Below are 20,886 nucleotides of genomic sequence, written 5' to 3'. Positions count from 1 at the left end.
GAAGAAAAAACAAATTTGAAAAGCTTGCCATTAAGCTTCAAAGTTTGATTTGTTAGAAAGAATTTTTGAAAATCCAATTCACCCATCTCTTGGATATTTTCCTCATTATTATTAAGCTAACACATATCTAATAAGTTTGTTGTTGAATTTATTGTTGGTGTAAAAGGGGTTTAGTTGGAATTCAAAAGGAATTGGTAAAATTGACTTCAATGCATGCCTTGAATTGATGCTATCTTTAAGACTTATTTTGCTCTTACCACTCTATATGGAATGGGTAAATATTCATCACCTTTTTCGATGCTTTTAATTAGGGGAATTATGGGAATAGCTTGAGGGATACAATGAAGCCAATGTTTAACTTTGTCTTATACTTTATGAGAGTAGATTTCTAGACACACTCGGGGGTTGTAAAGTTGTTTAGCTTTAGAGCCTATTTTATGTTATAAAAAATTTAGACTCTTTTAGTAGATGAAGGGAACATAAAGTGTTTATGTTTATTTTTTTAAGAATATAACACCTCTCTTACTCTTTATTTTCTGGTCTTGTCTTGTTTGTTTGGTTTCCAAAATGGTTGGTAGCAAGTCCTTTACACAGACTTGTAAGTTTCTTTTCTTTAAAGACACAACTTTTCACTAAGGCACATCAATGCCTTAAAGAAACTTTCGAATTTGCAAAGTACAACTTTTGGATAAAGATATTACTCTAATAATTACCTTATGAAAATATAACTGTTTATATCATAAGAGATAACCTTTGAGCTACAATATGAAAAGATAATTTTTCATACTTAAACTTTTAAGTGGTGGTGCTTTTCCATAACCTTTGAATTTAGATGTGATTTTTCAAATGTCACTTTACCAAGAGATATAACTTTTCACATAAAAAACTACTTACAATCCAATAATCACATTATGCTACATTATGTGACATAACCTCTCAATTGATGTGACTTTCCAATAATCACAACTTTTCATATGAAAAAACATAACTTTCATTTAAAACTTTACATAAGAAGAGACATAACTTTTTTTCTGAAAATACACCAACATTTATGAGGTGTTATAAACTAGAAAAATACCTCAATTCAACTTTCATCACCTTTAATATCGAAACTCTCTAACCCTTCCTTTTTTAAGGATTTCAGGCTCATTGTATTGGTGAATAGTAACGATTTTGATACACAAGAATCTTCTATAAGGATGGCTTGTGCCAAGGTGATCAACTATCCCCTTTTTTATACATTTTGGTGGTTGAGGTTCTCCATTTGCTGTTGACCCAGGTATAGGGGCTTAATCTTCTTAGAGGTATTCTTGTTACGATGTCAGGTATGAGACTATCACACTTACAATTTGCTAATGGCACTATTCTCTTTCTTAAGGGAGACACTTAAGGGGTTGTGAATATTCATTGTCTTTTTCAGTGCTTTTAGTTATCCTTCGGTCTTTATATTAGTTTTGCTAAATCATTAATTTATCAAGTGGGAGTTCCAACTAATGTTTGCCAAGAAATGGCCAACATCCTTGGGTGTGGTGTTGGGTTTTTGTCATTCTCTTAATTAAGTATCCCTTTGGATGCTAATCTAAGCAGCATGAGAACATGGGAACTGATAATCAGTAAATTTAAGAGTCGACCCGCTTTATGCCAACACAAGTAAAATTGAACTTATAAATTCAGTGCTAAATTCCCTCATAGTTTATCACTTATCCATATTCCTTGCCCCAAAAGTGGTTATCTAACAATTTGACCAACTGAGGAAAGATTTTTTTATGGGGTAATTCATCAGATAAGAGAAATATTGTTAAGGTTAGATGGCAAGTTGTTTGCAAACCTAAAGCTAAAGGTGGGTTAGGAATTGCTAACCTTTCTTATAAAATACTTGGCTTTGTTGAGCATGTGGTGGTGGAGGTATGGCCATGAAAAGAATGCTTTGTGGAGGAGGTTATTAGTGGAGAAATATGGTGTGGATAAATTTCAGTGGGTTACATCATTTTCCAATTTAGTGATGATATCAACTGTATGAAGACATATTGTAAAACTTCCTGTGATAGAAGGGTGGGAGAAACTTGTTGGTAACTAGGCTGCATATAAATTATTAGTAATGGTAGATGTGTTTTCTTTTGGCTCGATAATTGGCTCACAAATAAACCATTGAACATTGCTTTCTCGAAACTCTCTTCGATAGTACTTGAGAATAAAAGTAAAGTTTGTAAGCTATGCTGCAAAGGTGAATGGGACATCTCATTCGGACGTTGACTCTTTCAATGGGAAGCACATTTATTATAAGAGTTAATTCATTTGCTTCAAGGAATTACACTTATGGACAACAAGGTGGATAAATTGATTTGGTCTTATGACCCAAAAGGGATATTCTCAACCAAGGGATGTTCGGGGAATGTTGGAGTTAATGGCAACAGAAGAGGACCAAGGAGTTTGGTTTAAGTCAATATGGCAACTTACTATTCCCATGAAGGTACAAGATTTTCTATGGCTAGCTATCCTTCGATGTACCCCTACGAAATACCTTTTAAATCATAGGGCCTGCAATTTCATGATAATAACTTGTTATGTGTGTGGTGTGGCATCCAAGAGGAGAATAGCGATCATGTGCTAATGTCCTGTTATTTTGGCTGATGGTTTGGGGATGGGTTTTGAAATGGTGGAACCTCTCTTGGGTATGCCCTTAGTCAGTGGAAATGCTCATTATGACATGGGAAGGTAGTTGGCGGAAAGAGATTAGCAAGTGTAGATGGATGATGGTTTGTGGAGCAACCTTTTGGTCGTTATGGTTAGCTCACAATGACTCGGTTTTTAACAAAAAGAAACGGGATAGGGAAGAAGTGATGTTCTTTATCAAAATGTGATTGATGTTTTGGATTAAGGCTAGTGGAGCGAATGAAGCTTTCAAGGAGAATAGATGGTGGGTTGAACCATAAAAAAACTGAGTACCTTAATAGCAATCAGAAGCATGTTGTGGTTTATATTGGTCCCCTCCCGATATATAGAGCTGAAATTTAATCTAGACAGTTCAACCCATGGAAAATCGAGTCCAGCTAGTTGCGCAAGGGGTCTTCATGACTCTCAAGGTCACGTGAAGGGTGTTTTCTATGACCCTTTGGGCATTCAAGATTCAAATGTTGTTGAATTAATGGCAATTTATAACGCTTTGAAGCTCTTCGCTTTTACATCTTCGGTGGGTTCGTATAAGCTCATAGTGGAAATAGATTCCAAGGTTGTTATTTCTTGGGTGCTAGAAGGAGTCCAAAGACCATGGAATGCGTGGAGAACGTTTAATGCCATCAATCGACTTTGCGCAAATATTGGCTGTATTCGATTTATCCATACCTCTTTTAGGGAGGTTACTACCATGGCTGTTGTAATGAAATTTGGGATGGATGAGGAGGAAATGTTCTATGCATGGTGGTGAGTTCCTCAAGTGACTTTTGAGATATTGTTGGCAGGCTTTGGCGATATGCTATTTATCCAAATGTAGGTGATTTAGTTGTTATTTCTTTCAGGCGTGATTTCTATTGCATTTGATGTACTTATTGCTCTTACTCAGGTGTATGTATTGGTTGTAAGCAATAATGGCTCTTTGTTCCGTCATTATTTCTAATAAAATATCAGTACTGATTGAGGGGAAAAAATAGATAATTTAACCACTCATTTGCAGTGGATATCACTTGATTACACGACAATTTCAAGCAAAATATATTTTTTATGCTCCTTCATTTAATACAAGCTTCTCGGTGGTCATGACGCTGTGGCCAATTATTGCAAAGCTAAAAGGCAAAACAAAGAAAATTCACTTCCATAATGTAATTATGACCATTGAAGTATTAATGTTGGGGTTTTCAATAGGCGTCAGGATTTGCCAGGAGGTAGGCTTCAACGGCCTTGAATATTCCCAGGGCCTTTTCTTTGCCGGCCTTGATACCCTCTTCCTTAATCTCAAAGTCACCGATGGTGTAATATTTACTAGTGGTTTTGCATATGGATCCCCCAGCTGGAGATGGCTCCAATTTGGTCTCGTAAGTGATTTTCTCAAGTGTTTTCATCAAAGCATCACCTTCGATCACACTGTAGCTGTACACAAAATTATCTTTGTCCAGTGCCTCTACCTTCTCTATCATGTAATTGAATTGGCTTCCTGCAGGTGCAGACATTAAGGGAAATAAAGACTATAGTTATTACTTCTTTGGACAATAACCATTTTTTTTTTCACAAATAAAAGGATATCCTTAGTAATGATTCAAAGTATTTAATTTCTAAAAGGATACTTCAGCGGTTTAGAACTTGAAATCTTATATTTTGAAAATCCTGGTTTCCAATGTTGAGATAAATCACTAACCTTCTCCAAAAGTAACCTTCTTGATGCTTCCAGGCTCACCATTGCCTTCAATGTACTCAACATTCTTAAAAGCCTGAGGAACAATCTTTGGGATGAGCTTGTCACCATCAAGGATACAAGCCTTAAACATCTTGGCTGGTGGGATTGCGGCAACAACCTCAGATTCATAAGTGAAAACACCCATGATTACTGACAGTAGTAGAAATGATGAAATGAAGAGTGAGAATTGATTGATTTAGTTAGCAAAGGAGACTTTTGATTCGTGTAGATTTGAAACTAAAAGTGCAGTATTTATAGAGTCGGTTTGAAAGATTATAGCTTTTGTGGATATAGGGCTGTGGAATCTTTGGTGATTTTGGATGGTTCTATGCATGTTGACGATGTAATCAATGGATTTTAACTAACTTTCAATTGATTCTGGTCTTTGTACCCATCTTACAATCTTTTCAATATAAAACAAACAAGCTTACGGCAAAACAACAAATTTGTGGATTTTGGAAGCCACATTATGAGAAGAAGATTGAAAAAGAAAAAAGTCTAATATTGTAAGTGAGAAAATATTTGAATTCAAGTGCTTGGACTGATATAAACTAATTGCTATGTTCAGCAAAGATTGCAATCAAAAGATCCTTGGTACTTGTGAGTCCATTCTTACATACCTGTAAGTTGAAAAGAATGAGAAACTAATTAATTTGAGAATTATTGTAAATGATTTATTTTTTTATTTTTTAAAATAAATTTCAGTAACAGCAGATTCAGTTGATAAAGTCACTTATCTAGATATAAATGATTTTTAGATTCAAATTTTATCAATACTCCATATTGATATTATTCAATATATGCTCTTAATTTTATTTTTTAAAAAAACAAGAAACCAGTTCCATCAAAAGATAATTTAAGAAAAAATCTTCGAATTACGATCAAGTACTACACAAAATGATTTAAGTAGAATTTTGCAAATGAAAAAAAAAAATTTATCTGATATTGGTGTTCTCACATGATAAAATATATAAACAGATTGGGACAAGGCATTTCTTCAGAAATACCCACATGGATCCAACAAGTGCAAAGCCCGAAGCCCCAAGCAAACCCAGAGTGTGCTACAAATCATTGAGCCATATTTCCTGGTAGGCTGCTTGGATGGTAATTGAAACAGAAAATCCAAAAGATTGGCATTCTTCCCCACGTTTATGTTAAAAAGATTTTGAATGGCTCCATTGATGAGAGCACCAACAGTCTGCTTCACTCCAAAACTACTTCCTAAACACCCCAGAAACAGGATGGCCTTGAATCCCAACAGCATGGCCGCTTCCTTAAACAACAAAACCAACAACAGGAAGCTTCCCATATTGCTGTTTGACATCATGGACACCATTGTCGGTGTCATGGGTTTTTCATTTCATTTCCTTTGTTTTTTCTTGTTTTGTTCTAATCCTTTCAAGAAGCTAATAGACTGCAAGCTTCCATACGCATGGATTGAGTTAGAAAATGGGGTGATTAATGAGGTAAAGCTCCTCAAATATAAAGTCGAAAAGTTTGGTTATATTGTTTCTCTAGATACTTGTTGAATAGAGTACTCTTACGAGATTGCATGTAAAAATAAAAATCACTTCATTTATATACATGTGAAGCATTTCAAAACATACATGACATAGAATCTAAAACTTTTAAAATTTCCTCCTTGCCATGGACTCAAAACTTCATTAGGGATTTGCAATGAAATATCAACACATGATCAGTTCTTCATATCCTGGTGGTGGCACCTAAAAAGATTGCAGTTGCAGTGTACAATTACTAGAAAAAAAATAATTAAATTTCCATCAAATTAACTCTTTCTAAACACTCAAACTTACCACCGGATCTTTCTTCTAATTTGCCTTGCTTTGAATTTTGCTTATTCTTCGGATAAGCCCCATGCAATATAAACTTGATAACTTCAGTAACTGATCTAAATTTTGCTTTGGACTTCTCATGTTCAAAGTACTGCACAAAAGCCATCATCATTATAAAGTCAAAACAACAAGCAACTAGAATGGAACTTTGAGAATTGAAACTGCTGCAGTTTAATTATTAAGAAATGGTATATATGTTGTATTAAACTAAATTACCATGTCAAAGTTCACCCCGTAGGGCCTCTTCTTTCGATCAATGCGCCAGCCCTCCAATCTCTCAAAAAGAGAATATTGACACACTTTGTCCTTCTGATCTTTTAACTTTTGGAGTTTCTCCTATAATATTGAATACAATTATACTAGAAAATTCTTGTTGTATATTAATATTGAACTAAAGTTTTCAGGGAATTGAAGAAGTAATTACCTCCTCAAATTTCATGGCATGAGCAATGCATTCATCGGGAAGCTTGAAAGACGTGTTGTTTCTTCCCACCAACGTTGCCTTGGCTCGTTTTTCCTTCTTTTCTTGTTGTGCGGATGAGCCAACCTGCAACACCAAATATACCAAGAACTATTAACTATCAAATATCAATCCCCACGATTGCTACATATATGAAAGCTTTGTTCAATGCAATTTTATTCATAGAATCAGAAGGATAAAAACTGCATCAAGTTAAAGTCAAATTTTACGCAAGAAAACATTATAATGATTGATATAATCACCTTTTGGCTTAATGAAATATGTTCCGGCGACACATGGTATGATATTGGAGTCGGGTAGAGAATTTGATATTCTTCTTTTTCCTTCACCATTTTCACCTCATGCTGTTGCAAAAAATAAAAATTGTACATGTAAAACCATCAGTGTGTCTTACAATGCCATGTATGTTGCAAAATCATTCATTTAACTTCTCTTTTCATTAAAAACTCAAAATTGATAAATTATTCAATCTGTCAAACTAAAATTTTACATTTGAAAGTAAAATTCAAACTCAAATTATTTTTACTATCAACGCAGATAAATCTATAAAGTAAGCCAATCCCTTTGTTTCGTGCATGACTCCATACATAGATTTGAAAGAGAAAATACTTAAAAGTAAAAACTAAGAGATAAAGAAATAAAGTTTACCTTGATTACTTGTCTCAAATTCTTAGTCAAGAGCCGAAGTTGCTCGCCACTGTGGACGTTAAGACCTTCTCTAATTGGGCTTGAAACGCGAGCTCCGCGCACTAAAATCAGCCAATCGGAGATATCATGTGATTCGGTAGTCTCTATTGGGTCGTCCGACAGTAACCACTCCATTGTCTGGGAATGTATCAAGGAGTGGTCGCTCTCAGACAGGGCTGACATCTTCCCACTTTGAAAGAAAGATCAATTCATTAATTTCTGTGAGTGAGGAAGGCTTGAAAACAGCAGTGCTATATATATATGTCACGTTCCTTCTACTAATCAATCATATACATTCACCTATTCAAGGTTAATGCACAATCAGGTAATCATCATGGATTGGAGCGTTCCACTTAAAGAAGGTGAAAACACGTACTCTACTTATAGAATAAAATGCTGTCACAATATTTCCCACTCAATCTCACGTTTCATATGCTGCCCTTCGTTTCCATATTTGATTACCATATTTACTAAATTTTTCTTCCTAATTAGGGGATATATTAAAGTTTTTCATGTTAACTATATTAGGTGATAAGTGATTAACCACAAATTATAAATGGTGAGCAACAGATTTTACATTATCCACTTGACACCTTAAAATCTATCTTTCTAATGTACATGTAAATTTTTAAAATTTAATATTTCACAAAGATTGACCCTAAAAAGAACAAATAAGGTAAACAAAATTATGTACATGAATCCTACATTTACTTTATTTTACCAAAATATTATTAAATAGGGTGCTTATTTAAAGAATGTGAAAACAACATCTAAAGAATCTTATCTAAATTTTGCCATAATAATTAAGAAAAAAAAAATGTCTAACTCATAGTCATCTCATTCCTCTTGTGTTTTCCTATTTGGACAAGTAACACCCATTCATCAAATACGTTGGCATAAAATTTTAAAAAACCCCTAAACTATTTAAGAAAATTCAAATAAACCATTATTCTTTTATTGCATCCAATGAAAGCCTTATACTGTTATTTTGAGCCAAATAAGTTTTTATAATTTTATTTTGATCCAAATAAACCTTTATCACTAGTGGTTGATTTTAATCCAAATACACTTTCATTCTATGCCAACGTGGTACAAATGTAACATGCTGATATATTATAATAAATAATAATGTGGCCTGATTATATGGTCATATAGCATTTTTCACTCTTCATATCAATGTCATGTTAGTGCTACATAAATATAAAATAACAAGTGACATTTTCACTAATGAAAATTTGTCAACTATTTGTTTTAAGAGCTTATTTTAACTCAAAATAAAAGTATTAAGAGCTTAATTAAATACAATAGAAGAATAAGAGTTTATTGTTATTTTCTTGAATAGTTCAAGAACTTTTTCAAGCATTATGTCATACACACACACACAGAAACAAAAAAGGATCTAAATGGGTACAATTAAAGGTGAGAAAAAATTGGATAAAGTTGACTTTGTTTGAGTTAGTCGACAAAAGTTCGGTTAATTCAGTTAAGTGAGTTGGTAAAGTTGGATTGATTTGGCTAAAAAATTTAAAATGGGTTAACTGAAATAATTGACGTTATCTTTACTATTTTTGTAAGGTAAATCTTGAATGTATCNTTAAGTTTATTTGATTCAAAATAAGAGTATACTAACTTTATTGAAAGTAATAGAAGAATAAGAGTTTATTGTTATTTTCTTGAATAGTTCAGGAACTTTTTCAAGCATTATGTCATACACACACACACAGAAACAAAAAAGGATCTAAATGGGTACAATTAAAGGTGAGAAAAAATTGGATAAAGTTGACTTTGTTTGAGTTAGTCGACAAAAGTTCGGTTAATTCAGTTAAGTGAGTTGGTAAAGTTGGATTGATTTGGCTAAAAAATTTAAAATGGGTTAACTGAAATAATTGACGTTATCTTTACTATTTTTGTAAGGTAAATCTTGAATGTATCTCACTCACAATTTTTCCATGCTCACATATAAATTAAGGGATCATATTGCATTAAACAAATGACAAATAGAAAATAATCTTATTAGTATTTTTATTTTTGTTGATTTCAAATTTCACCTATTTGTTTTTATCGATGTAATTAATATATAAAAATATCTTATAGGGTTTAGGGTTTAGATATACACACACATGAAAATGAAGGATCTAAATGGGCGAAAAAATTGATTTATTTGACTTAGCTAATGGAAGTCAGTTAATTCTGTTAAGGAGATGTAGGATAAATTTATATGGAGAAAATGGTCTCTATTTCGCCAAATCTTTTTTCAAACAAATTGCTGGTAATGTGGGTGCGGATCAAAACTTGCGAAAAATGATATGGGCTAATCTTGCTTCTGCTCAAGTGGAGGTTCTCTATTGGCAAGTTCTTAAAGGAAAACTGGTTGTTAGCAGGGGCAATAATCTCACAAGCCAAAAGCTAAATAATCAAATGAGGTATTTTTTATTGAAATTAAGCAAAAAAAAAAACTTTACTATCAATCGAAGATCATTAAATACATATTACTGTTAGTTGATTGAAGATAAGAAAAATAGTTGAGAATTAATAGCATTGTGGGAATTAGGAAGTGATAAAAAATTGATATGTATTAAGCATATAATTAGGGAAGTGAGAGAATATGTCATTTTATTAATAATCTTAATTTTTATATATTTTTAATATAATTAATTATACTATTATAAAATTATGAGACCTATGAAAAATTGAGACCTAAAACAAGGGCTTTGGTGGCTTTATGCATAGCCATCCTTGCCTTTCAAAGGTGAACTTGTAAGGAAGGGTCTCATCAATAGGAATTCTACTTTATGTGCAATCTGTAATAAGGATATGGGGACAATGGACCACCTTTTTCTAAGATGTTATGACTCGTAAAGAATTGGGAATCGTTGGATTGAGGCTTGGAATCTCAAATTGATGCTTCCTAGCAACATGAAAGCTCTTTTCCTTGCTTGGAATAATGTTATAAAAAAAAAAATCAAAAGCTACCCTATTTGGCACATGGCTATCTTTGCTATCATATGGACAATTTAGCTATCTAGGAATGAGCATATCTTCAAAGGTAAGTTTGTTGACATTTATCGATTTTTTTATGTTATTAAGTTAAGAATTGGCTAGTCAGCGAAGACCAAGTCGCCTTTGGAAAATCCTTCCTTTTTGGATGTTGTGAAAGAACCTTCATGTACTAAGGTAACAGTGATGCTAAAAAAAGACAAACCGAAGATTGATTAGGTTAAGCTTATAGTGGATGCATGAAATTTAATGTAGATAGAGTTGTAAGGGGTTGTTTGGGTGAAGCCGAAATAAGTGGTGTTTTGAAAGACAATAAAAGAAACATAAAGATTCTTTTCTCCAAATCTATGGGAATTGTGGATTCAAATCTAGTCGAGATCGTTGCTATTAAGGAAGTTTTTCTTCGTTATACTGCTTCTTCTTGGGATGCACTTATGAGCTCATTATTGAATTGGATTCATCTAATGTTGTTAAGTGGTCCAATATGACACATCTATTGCTCCATGGAGGATGAGAAGCACTTTGTGTTTGGTGAATAATTTGAAGTATAGTCTTCTCAAATGGACAATATTTTATAGCTCAAGATCAGCCAACCAACTTGCTGATCGTTTGGCCAAATGACGAGGTTAAGCACTCAAATGATCTTGTTTAGGTTTTTCTATTATGTTTTGTTGCAAGTCTTCATTTTCCTAAACTTTTTCTTTTTTTCCATTCTTGATGGCTGTTTTGGCATTTTTTTTTTATAGCTGAATGGCTTTTTGTTTTGTTGGCTGCTATTTTATCTATGAGTAGTTAGTGTTTGTGTGTTGTTGTTTAGTTGTGAGGAGCTGTTTTTGAGCTATCTCATGTACTTTGATTATGTTTCCTTGTGGGCCTACACTGTTTTAGTGTGAATCCTATTTTAATAAAGTCTTGCTTTTCAAAAAACATAAATGGGTGGCGGTGAATGGAGTACCAACCCATGTTTGGAGCTATGAAACTTTACAAAACATTTACAACTGTTAGGGTGAACTAGTTTTGGTTACGGATAGTACATTGAACAAAAAGAGTTACAATCAATGAGTGTTACTGGTCTTAACTTATGAGAATGAAAGAATAAAGGAGATTATGGAACTTAAAGTTGAGGGAAGGGTTTATAAGCTTCTTACAAATAAAATACAATTAATAGAGAAAGACGTGCAAGTAGATGAAATGAACTCTATAAACAACACCGAAAATTCACTATAGGAGATATCAAGCTCAAAAAAATTAAAGTGCAGTGGAAATGAGGAGGAAAAAGGAGTTGACATATATAGTACGAATGAAGTGGAAGTGGTTGAATTAGTAGAACTTGACTATGCAAGAAAGTAGGGAAAGGGGAGGGAAAGCAATGCAGTTCAAATTCAAATGCTCTTCCCAACAACTTGAGAAACAACTCTAAAAAGGGGAGCAACCAAAGTCAGATGACAAAAGAATATGTATAGAAAGTTGACTGAAAAGAAGGCATAAAAGGGGACATTGTTATAGAAGCAAGGTAGGAAAAAATTGAAAGAAAAAGGGAAAGAGGAAACGAGACCTGCATAAGAAGAGAAAGGAAGAATTATATGAAATGGAGATGGGCTTTAAAAATAATAAAGGAATTCAAGAAAAAAAGCCAAGCAATAAAGAAAGTGAGATGGTATAGAAAAAAGACCATGGGCTCAAACAAAAAGATTCAGTCAAAGCTAATAGTGAAGAGGAGCAATTAGGTGAAGCCCAAGACACTGTGAGGTTGAGTAATACAAAAGAGGTGCCCATGGAAAATGCACAAGCCCAATCAAATATAGGAAGGTTGAGAAATGAGAAGCGGAAAAAAAGCCTAAGTTGTGAGAAAAAAGGACCCAAGCAAAACAAATGAAAAAAAAGAATGGAAAAACAGAAAAGAGAAAAAAAAAAAGAAGCCATGGAAAAAAAAGAAACAGAGAGAAAAAGTGAAAAAGACGAGGTAAGAAGTCAGAGATTAGCTAAAGATGAAAGCGAAAAGGGCGAAAAAGAGTACTTACAAGAAATTTCATGGGCAACAAAACTAAAAAATCGGAAGGTGGGTTTGTTAACAGATATTGAGGCAAAAACAAATGGAGTGAAGAGGGGAAAAGGAAGAAGAAAGAAAAAAAAAAAGAGAAAGAATAAGAACTTCACATAAGAATCTGAAGAAGATAAGGATAAAGTGGTAAATACATCACTTACAGATAATGATGTTATGAATCGAAATAACATCATACTATCTAAGGCAAAGAAATGTTGGGAACTCAAGAAATAAGTTAAAATAATTAATTTGGTTAATTCAGTTAAAATGATTAATTTGATTAAAGCTAACATAACCAACTTAGCTAACAAAAGTGATTACTTTGATTCAATTAATTCAATTGGTTAAAAAGCTCGTTAAAATCGACTTAACCAACTTAGCCAACAAAAGTTGATTACTTTGATTTGATGAGTTTAATTAAGATGATTATTTTGGTTAAGGGAGTTAGTTAAGTTCTTTATATCGGATTGGGTTGATTAAAATGTTTAATGTCAGTTAATTGAATTAACAGACTTTAATACTTACTATTTTTGTAAAGTAAGTCTAATGACAAATAACACATAATCTCATTAGCATTTTTATTTTTTTGTTAATTTCAAATTTCATATATTTATTTTTATGTATGTAAATATATAATCCATGCCAATATTCAGCTCCTCAATGTAAAAAAAAAAAATCAATTTATTTTTTTATGAATTTTTATTAAAACTTTAATATTAATATATAGTGAACAATTTCAAAGACCAACCTGTTAGGGGCTTCCTTTCAAGAGGTTAAGCAAGGTGGATGCTAAAAGATTGGAGTTGCTTATTTGGATGACTAAGAAAAAATGTACAATATGATAGTGTGATGGTTCCAAAGCCTCAAGCCAGATGGTTATAATTTCAACTTCTTTGAGAAGTCTTGTGAGAGAGGAGAAATTTGAGTTTTGTTAGCTTTAATAGCTTGAAAATGATTAGAGTTTTAACATGACAAAAATGATCAAAATTTCTTGTCTAAGTGATCCTTGAATAGCTTGAGTGATCCTTGAATGCTTTCGATGTGTTTTAACGTTTCCTTACTTGATTGACATTTGAACTTGTATTTGAAGTTGTTTTGTAGAAGGAAAAATCTTTTATACACTTTAAATCTCAAGTTCAAGCAAGAGGAATCAACTACTAAAAAGGAAACATATATTCTTGGAAGATGGAATGCTTAGACAAGCTTCTAAAAGCTCAAGAATCGATTCCTAATAGTTAAGTAGTTGATTGTCGCAAGGCTGGGTAGAAAAATAAGCACAAAAAATTGATATCTAAAGAATGAAGAATTGATTCACAGAACAAGAAGAATCGATATCTCAAGAATGAAAAATCAATTCTCAAAAAGCAAAAAGCTCTAGACCAAAAAAGAATTAATATCTAAAGAATGAAGGATCTATTCTCAGACTCTAAAAGTAGTCATTAGACACGAAAAAGACAAGAAAAACTGCTAGTTTCGACTTCTCCAACACATTTTGGGTAAAAGAAGAGCCAAGGAAAAAAATCATTTGATCAAGGATCAAATGAAATGAAAAAGAAGAGGAAAAAGAGAGAAAACCAAGTTAAAGCCTCATATTCTTCGGAAAAGCTTGTAAGCTATATTTGAGCTTCAACGCCTTGTGCTTTCACTTTTATCTTTTGTAATCATTTTTATACTCTTCCTCCATGTACTTACTCCACAAAATTCACCTTCTAGCAGCATATTTGCTTCAATCTTGTGTGAGAGAGAAAGGTTATGCCTAAGCTTTAAAAGGTAGTGTTGTAAAGGTTATGCCTTTTTTTTATAATTAAGAGAGAGGGGATTCGAACCTTGCTCTTTAGGCAGGAGAATTATGCACCCACCAATGAGTCAAACGCTTAGGTGCTTGTAAAGGTTATGCTTGATCCTTGAAAAGACAAGAGTTATGCTCGATCTTTAAAAAGATAGGGGTTATGCTTAATCCATGAAAAGTAGTGGTTTGTAAAGGTTATGCTTAATCCATGAAAAGTAGTGGTTTGGAAAGGTTATGCTTGATCATTTAAAAAGTAGTTTTTATAGTGAATTTCAAATTCCTTGGTGAGTCACATGAGGGGATGTAGGTGTTTATGGAGAGGACCAAACCTCTATAAATCGTTTGTGTCTTTTCTTTTCTTCTTGATCTTGAACTTATGCCTTTTTCTCTTTACTCTTCATTGGCTCGCACTTGTGCAATTTATATTTCTATGAAAAGATTTGAATATTTGTTTTTAAAATTGCTTTTACGCTAACTCAATCTTCAATTCATTTTTTATTCAGTTTAATATATTTGTTCACTTTGCATTGAAAAGTTTTGAGAATTTCCCTTCTTCTCCAACTTATATTTTTTCCTTTGAAGAAATTTTTGAAACTCACAACTCTCTCACTTTCACATTTATACTTGTATGTTTTCACTTTATACTGAAGAGATTTGAATGTTTTTCAATTCAATCTTCAAAGGGTTTGAATCTTTGTTTTTGAACTTATTTTTTTGCTCACCGCTCAAATCCTTTTTGATATGGTTGCATACTTTGTTTTGAAGAGTTTTCAACTTGTTTATTCATTTCTTTTGGTTTGTTTCAAAGAGAAAACAAATTTGAAAAACTTGTCATTAAGCTTCAAAGTTCAATTTGTAGAAAGAATTTTTGGAAATCCAATTCACCTCTCTCTTGAATATTTTCCTCATTATTATTGAGCTAACACATATCTAATCAGTTTGTTGTTGAATTTATTGTTGGTGCAAATGGGGTTTAGTTGGAATCCAAAAGGAATTGGTAAAATTGACTTCAATGAATGCCTTGAATAGATGCTATCTTTAAGACTTATTTTGCCCTTATCACTCTATATGCAATGGGTGAATATTCATCACCTTTTTTATGCTTTTAATTAGAGGAATTATGCGAATCACCTTAAAAATACAATGAAGCCAATGTCTAACTTTGTCTTACACTTTATGAGAGTAGACTACTAGACACATCCGAGGGTTGTAAAGTTGTTTTGCCTAAAAGCCTATTTTATGTTGCAAGTAGATTATAAGAAATTTAGACTTTTTTAGTAGATGAAGGAAACTTAAAGTGTTTATGTTTATTTTTTTGAGAATTTTTATTCAGAATAAAACACCTCTCTCTTTATTTTCTAGTCATGTCTTGTTTGTTTAGTTTTCAAAATGGTTGATAGCAAGTACTTTACAATAGACTTGCGAGTTTCTTTTTTTTAAGGGCATAACTTTTTCATTAAGGCACATCTATGTCTTAAAGAAACTTTTGCATGTTGCAAGGTAAAATTTTTGGATAAAGGTATTATTCTAATAATTACCTTGTGAAAATATAACCATTCATATCATAAGACATAACTTTTGAGTTATAATATGAAAAGATAATTTTTTATATTTAAACTTTTGAGTAATGGTGTTTTTCCATAACCTTTGAATTTAGAGGTAATTTTTCAAATATCACTTTACCAAGAGATATAACTTTTTCACATAAAAACCACTTACAATCTAATAGTCCCATTATATCGCATTATGTGACATAACCTTTCAATTGATATGACTTTCCAATAGTCACAACTTTTCATATAAAAAACATAACTTTCATTTACAACTTTATATATGAAGAGACAACTTTTTTTTTTAAAATACACCAACATTTATGAGGTGTTATAAACTAGAAAAATGCCTCAATTCAACTTTCATCGCCCTTAATATCAAAACTCTCTAGCCTTTCCTTTTTTTAAGGATTTCAAGCCCATTGTATTGGTGAATAGAAATGATTTTGCTACACAAGAATCTTCTATAAGGATGGCTTATGCCAAGGTGATCCACTATCCCATTTTTTATACATTTTGGTGGTTGAGGTTCTCCATTTGCTATGGACCCAAGCATAGGGGCTTAATCTTCTTAGAGGTATTTACAATTTACTAATGGCACTATTCTTTTTCTTGAGGGAGACACTCAAGGGGTTGTGAATGTTCATCGTCTTTTTCTGTGCTTTTAGTTAGCCTTCGATCTTCATATTAATTTTGCTAAATCATTGGTTTATCAAGTGGGAGTTCCGACTAATGTTTGTCAAGAAATGGCCAACATCCTTAGGTGTGGTGTTGGGTTTTTGTCATTCTCTTATTTAGGTATCATTTTGGACTCTAATCTAAATAGTATGAGAACATGGGAATTGATAATCAGTCGACCCATTTTATGCCAACACAAGTAAAATTGAACTTATAAATTCAATGCTAAATTCCCTCTTAATTTAGTACTTATCCATATTCATTGCCCCAAAAGGGGTTATCAAACAATTTGACTAGCTAAGGAAAGTTTTTTTATGGGGTAATTCATTAGATAAAAGAAATATTGTTAAGGTTAGATGGCAAGTTGTTTGAAAACCTAAAGCTAAAGGTAGGTTAGGAATTGCTAACCTTTCTTATAAAATACTTGGCTTTGTTGAGCATGTGGTAGTTGAGGTATGGCCATGAGAAGAATGCTTTGTGGAGGAGGTTATTAGTGGAGAAATATGGTGTGCGTAAATTCCAGTGGGTTACATCATCTTCTAATTTAATGATGATATCAACTGTATGGAGACATATTGTAAAACTTCTTGTGATAAAAGGGGTGGAGAAACTTGTTGATAACTAGGGCTGCATATAAATTATTGGCAATGGTAGATGTGTTTTCTTTTGGCTCGATAATTGGCTTACAAGTGAACCATTGAACATTGCTTTCTCGAAACTCTCTTCTATAGTACTCGAGAAGAAAATTGAAGTTTGTGAGCTATGCTGCAAAGGTGAACCGGACATCTCATTCGAACATTGACTTTTTCAATGGGAAGCACATCTGTTATAAGAGTTAATTTATTTGCTTAAAGGAATTACATTTATGGACAACAAGGTGGATAAATTGATTTAGTCTCATGACCCAAAAGGGATATTCTCAACCAAGGGATGTTCAGGAATGTTGGAGTTAATGGCAACAGAAGAGTGCCAAGGAGTTTGGTTTAAGTCAATATGGCACCTTACTATTCCCCTGAAGGTACAAGATTTTCTATGGCTAGATATCCGTCGATGTACCCCTACGAAATGCCTTTTAAATTGTAGGGGGCTGCAACTTCAAGATAATAACTTGTTATGTGTGTAGTGAAGTATGCAAGAGGAGAATAGTGATCATGTGCTAATATCCTGTTATTTTAGGTGATGATTTGTGTTGAGTTTTAGGTTGATTAAAATTCGAGATCTTATTTTATTAGGATTCTTGTTTGTGTACAATATTTAGTAGTTGTATGATTTTAAACTTCTTATTCCATATCGAGTCCTACTCACATTCTACTTTGGACTTTTATACTATAAAAGTGGATCTCTAGGCTTTAGAATTGCAAGTAGTGTTTTGAAAGCTCTAAAGAGGGAACACCTCGTAACTCTGTCTTTTGCTCTAGGTGGAGTTAGAGTAATTTGGGTGAGTGTTCTTGGGAGGTTATTGATAAAGAGTGTGCAAGAGATCTTGGGTTGGTTTGGGGAACCATAAAGGTCAATTTATTGTACTTTAATTTCTCAATAATAGAAGAATAGTTTCACTCCGTGGACGTAAGCAAAATGCCGAACCACGTAAATTCTTGTGTTTTTCTATTTACTTGATTTCTCTAAGTTTTATATTTGTTGTTTCTTGGGCAATTTTCACAACAAACTGGTATCAGAGCTTCGGGTTTGGTAAATTTAAGATTCAACAAAGATGTCGAAAGTTACTAGTTCTATGAATTTTTCAATTGAGAAATTTGATGGGAAGACTAATTCACACAGTGGCAGAGAAGAATGAAAGATCTCCTTGTGCAGCAAGGTTTAATGCGCCCCTTGCTAGGAAATGAGGAAGGGCAACTAGATGACATGAAGGATGTTGAATGGGCAGAGTTAGAGCAAAGGTGTGTGAGCACTATTCGACTTTGTATTGGAGATAATGTGTTTAACCATTTTATTGATAAGGATTCTGTTCCAAGATTATGGGCAAAATTAGAGAAGATTTATTGGCAAAAAGTATTTCTAACAAGTTACAACTTAGGCGAAAGTTGTATCGCTTAAAGATGGAGGAGAATGGAGACCTCATTAAACATATGAATGAATTTGATGGGATCATTGATCAGTTGAAGAAGGTTGATGTGAAGGTGGAAGAAGAGGAAAAGGCACTATTGTTCCTAGCTTCGCTTCCAGACTCCTATGAGGTATTTGTGGAATCTCTTATATGTGGGATGGATACAATAACATTAGAACAAGCACAAGCAACGTTAATGTCTCATGAAGCCCGAAAGAAAAATAAGAAAGGGGATAGAGATCTAAGTGGCTTGGCATTGGTAACTGAGGTTCATAGGAGGAAGTCAACTAGTAAGAGATTTAAGGGTAGCAAGTCTAGATCCAACAATGTTAAGTGCTTTCACTACAAAGAGTATGGACATATTAAAAGGGATTGTCCTATAAAAGGGGATAAAAGTAATGAGAACAAAGGTGATTGTGCTTTCATTGCTGAAGGTGATGATTGTGATGTCCTTACAATCTCAGAAAATATGAATGCAAATTCTGATTGGTATTTAGATTCTGCTTCTGCCACTCACATATGTTATCAAAAAGATTGTTTTGATTTACTTCAAGAAGGGGTGACTGGGAATTTGACTTTGGAGAATAAGTCAATAGTGAAGGTCATGGGTCTTGGAGTGGTGAAAATCAAAATGTTTGATGGGATTATGCGTTATTTGGGTGGTGTGGCCTATGTCCCAGAGATGCATAAGAGTCTAATATCATTAAGCCTGTTAGACTCCAAAGGATAGGGATATTCTGCTTGTGATGGAGTGATAAAAGTCACACAAGGCGACATGGTCCTGATGAGGGGAAATTTGCATAATGGTTTGTATCGTCTAGAATGTGAGGCCTCGAAAGGATGAGAATAGTGCACAGGAGATGGTAGCTACCAAAGTGAGATTTCATTTACCGAGGAGGTGATGGAAGGTTTCCATGGTGTAGACGATGGTAAAAGGACGAAAAATCTTGTCAGCAATGAATTGGAAGGGTCGTCAAGGTACCTTTCCGAAGTCAATTAGTGCCATTGACTTGACGGCTACACGGGTGCATTGGCCATTTTGTGGAATTGAGTGTTGAACCATGCTTGATTCGGTATGTGTAGTCGTGGTAATTATAAAGGCCAATGATTTGGAAAGTTGTTTAAGGTGTTGCAAAGTAGGTGGAGTTAAGAAGTTGCAAGTAAGTGCAACTAGTGGAAGAGGTTTAAAGAGTTTGAATTCAAGTCAAAGGTGGAGATTTGTTGAGTTTTAGGTTGATTAGAATTCTAAATCTTATTTGATGAGCATTCTTGTTTGTGTACAACATTGAGTAGTTGTATGGTTTTAAACTTCTTATTCCACATAGAGTCCTAATCACATTCTACTTTGGACTTTTATACTATAAAAGTGGATCTCTAGGCTTTAGAGTTGCAAGTAGTGCTTTGAGAGCTCTAGAGATGGAACACTTTATAACTCTGTCTTTTGCTCTAGGTGGAGCTAGAGTGGTTTGGGTGAGTGTTCTTGGGAGGTTATTGAGAAAGAGTGTGCAAGGGATCTTGGGTTGGTTTGGGAAATCATAAAAGTCAATTTATTGTACTTTAATTTTTCAATAAGAGAAGAATAGTTTCACTCCGTGGACGTAGGTAAAAGGTCGAACTACGTAAATTCTTATATTTTTTTGTTTATTTGATTTCTCTAAGTTTTATTTTTTTTTATATCTTGGGCAATTTTCACAACAGTTTGGGGATGAGTTTTGAAATGGTGGAACCTCTCTTGAGTATGCCCTCAGTCAGTGGAAATGCTCATTATGACCTGGGAAGGTAGTTGGCGGAAAGAGATTAGCAAGTCTAGATGGATGATGGTTTGTGGAGCAACCTTTTGGTTGTTACGATTAGCTCGCAATGACTCAGTTTTTAACAAAAGAAATGGGATAGGGAAGAAGTGATGTCCTTATCAAAATGCGATTGATGTTTTGGATTAAGCCTAGTGGAAGGAATGAAGCTTTAAAGGAGAATGGGTGATGGGTTGGAGCATAAAAAAACTGAGTACCTTAACAGCAATTAGAAGCATGTTGTGGTTTATGTTGGTCTCCTCGCGACGTATGGAGCTTTTGGGCTATTGTTGTCAGGCTTTGGCGATATGCTATTTATCCAATGTAGGTGATTTAGTTGTTAGTTCTTTCAGGCGTGATTTCTATTGCATTTGATGTACTTATTGCTCTTACTCAGGTGTCTGTATTGTTGTAAGCAATAATGGCTCTCTGTTCCGTGTCTATTTCTAACAAAATATCAGTACCGATTGAGGGGAAAAAATAGGTAATTTAACCACTCATTTGCAGTGGATATAATTTGGTTACACAACAATTTCAGGCAAATACATATTTGATGCTCCTTTAT

General features: G+C 33.5%; 2 protein-coding genes across 2 annotated transcripts; both read right to left on the bottom strand.

The window, feature by feature from the left end:
• LOC18599447 (major allergen Pru av 1) lies at window positions 3,851–4,532 on the bottom strand. The gene is made up of 2 exons (XM_007029425.2): window positions 4,349–4,532; window positions 3,851–4,147 (listed from the first exon to the last, which is right to left on the bottom strand). The coding sequence occupies exons 1-2, from the start codon at window positions 4,530–4,532 to the stop codon at window positions 3,852–3,854; spliced, it is 480 nt and encodes a 159-aa protein (XP_007029487.2). The 3' UTR covers window position 3,851.
• On the bottom strand, window positions 5,385–7,543 carry LOC18599442. Its single transcript, XM_018121017.1, has 6 exons — window positions 7,370–7,543; window positions 6,964–7,065; window positions 6,665–6,787; window positions 6,457–6,576; window positions 6,202–6,331; window positions 5,385–5,608 (listed from the first exon to the last, which is right to left on the bottom strand). Exons 1-6 carry the CDS (start codon window positions 7,541–7,543, stop codon window positions 5,385–5,387), a joined length of 873 nt encoding a protein of 290 aa, XP_017976506.1.

The sequence above is a fragment of the Theobroma cacao genome, chromosome 5, assembly GCF_000208745.1.
Source record: "Theobroma cacao cultivar B97-61/B2 chromosome 5, Criollo_cocoa_genome_V2, whole genome shotgun sequence".
Lineage (NCBI taxonomy): Eukaryota > Viridiplantae > Streptophyta > Magnoliopsida > Malvales > Malvaceae > Theobroma > Theobroma cacao.
Note: the sequence above shows the minus strand (reverse complement) of the source record. Positions and strands in the feature narration are given on the sequence as shown.

What these genes read in the sequence shown, in the direction of transcription:
- LOC18599447 (XM_007029425.2), bottom strand. Translation starts at nt 4,532, where the DNA reads ATGGGTGTTTTCACTTATGAATCTGAGGTTGTTGCCGCAATCCCACCA. An exon ending in GAAGGTTACTTTTGGAGAAG is followed by an intron (nt 4,148 to 4,348) that starts GTTAGTGATTTA and finishes CTGCACCTGCAG; the next exon opens with GAAGCCAATTCAATTACATG.
- LOC18599442 (XM_018121017.1), bottom strand. Translation starts at nt 7,543, where the DNA reads ATGGAGTGGTTACTGTCGGACGACCCAATAGAGACTACCGAATCACAT. An exon ending in ATATTTCATTAAGCCAAAAG is followed by an intron (nt 6,788 to 6,963) that starts GTGATTATATCA and finishes TTGGTGTTGCAG; the next exon opens with GTTGGCTCATCCGCACAACA. An exon ending in ACGGGGTGAACTTTGACATG is followed by an intron (nt 6,332 to 6,456) that starts GTAATTTAGTTT and finishes GCTTTTGTGCAG; the next exon opens with TACTTTGAACATGAGAAGTC.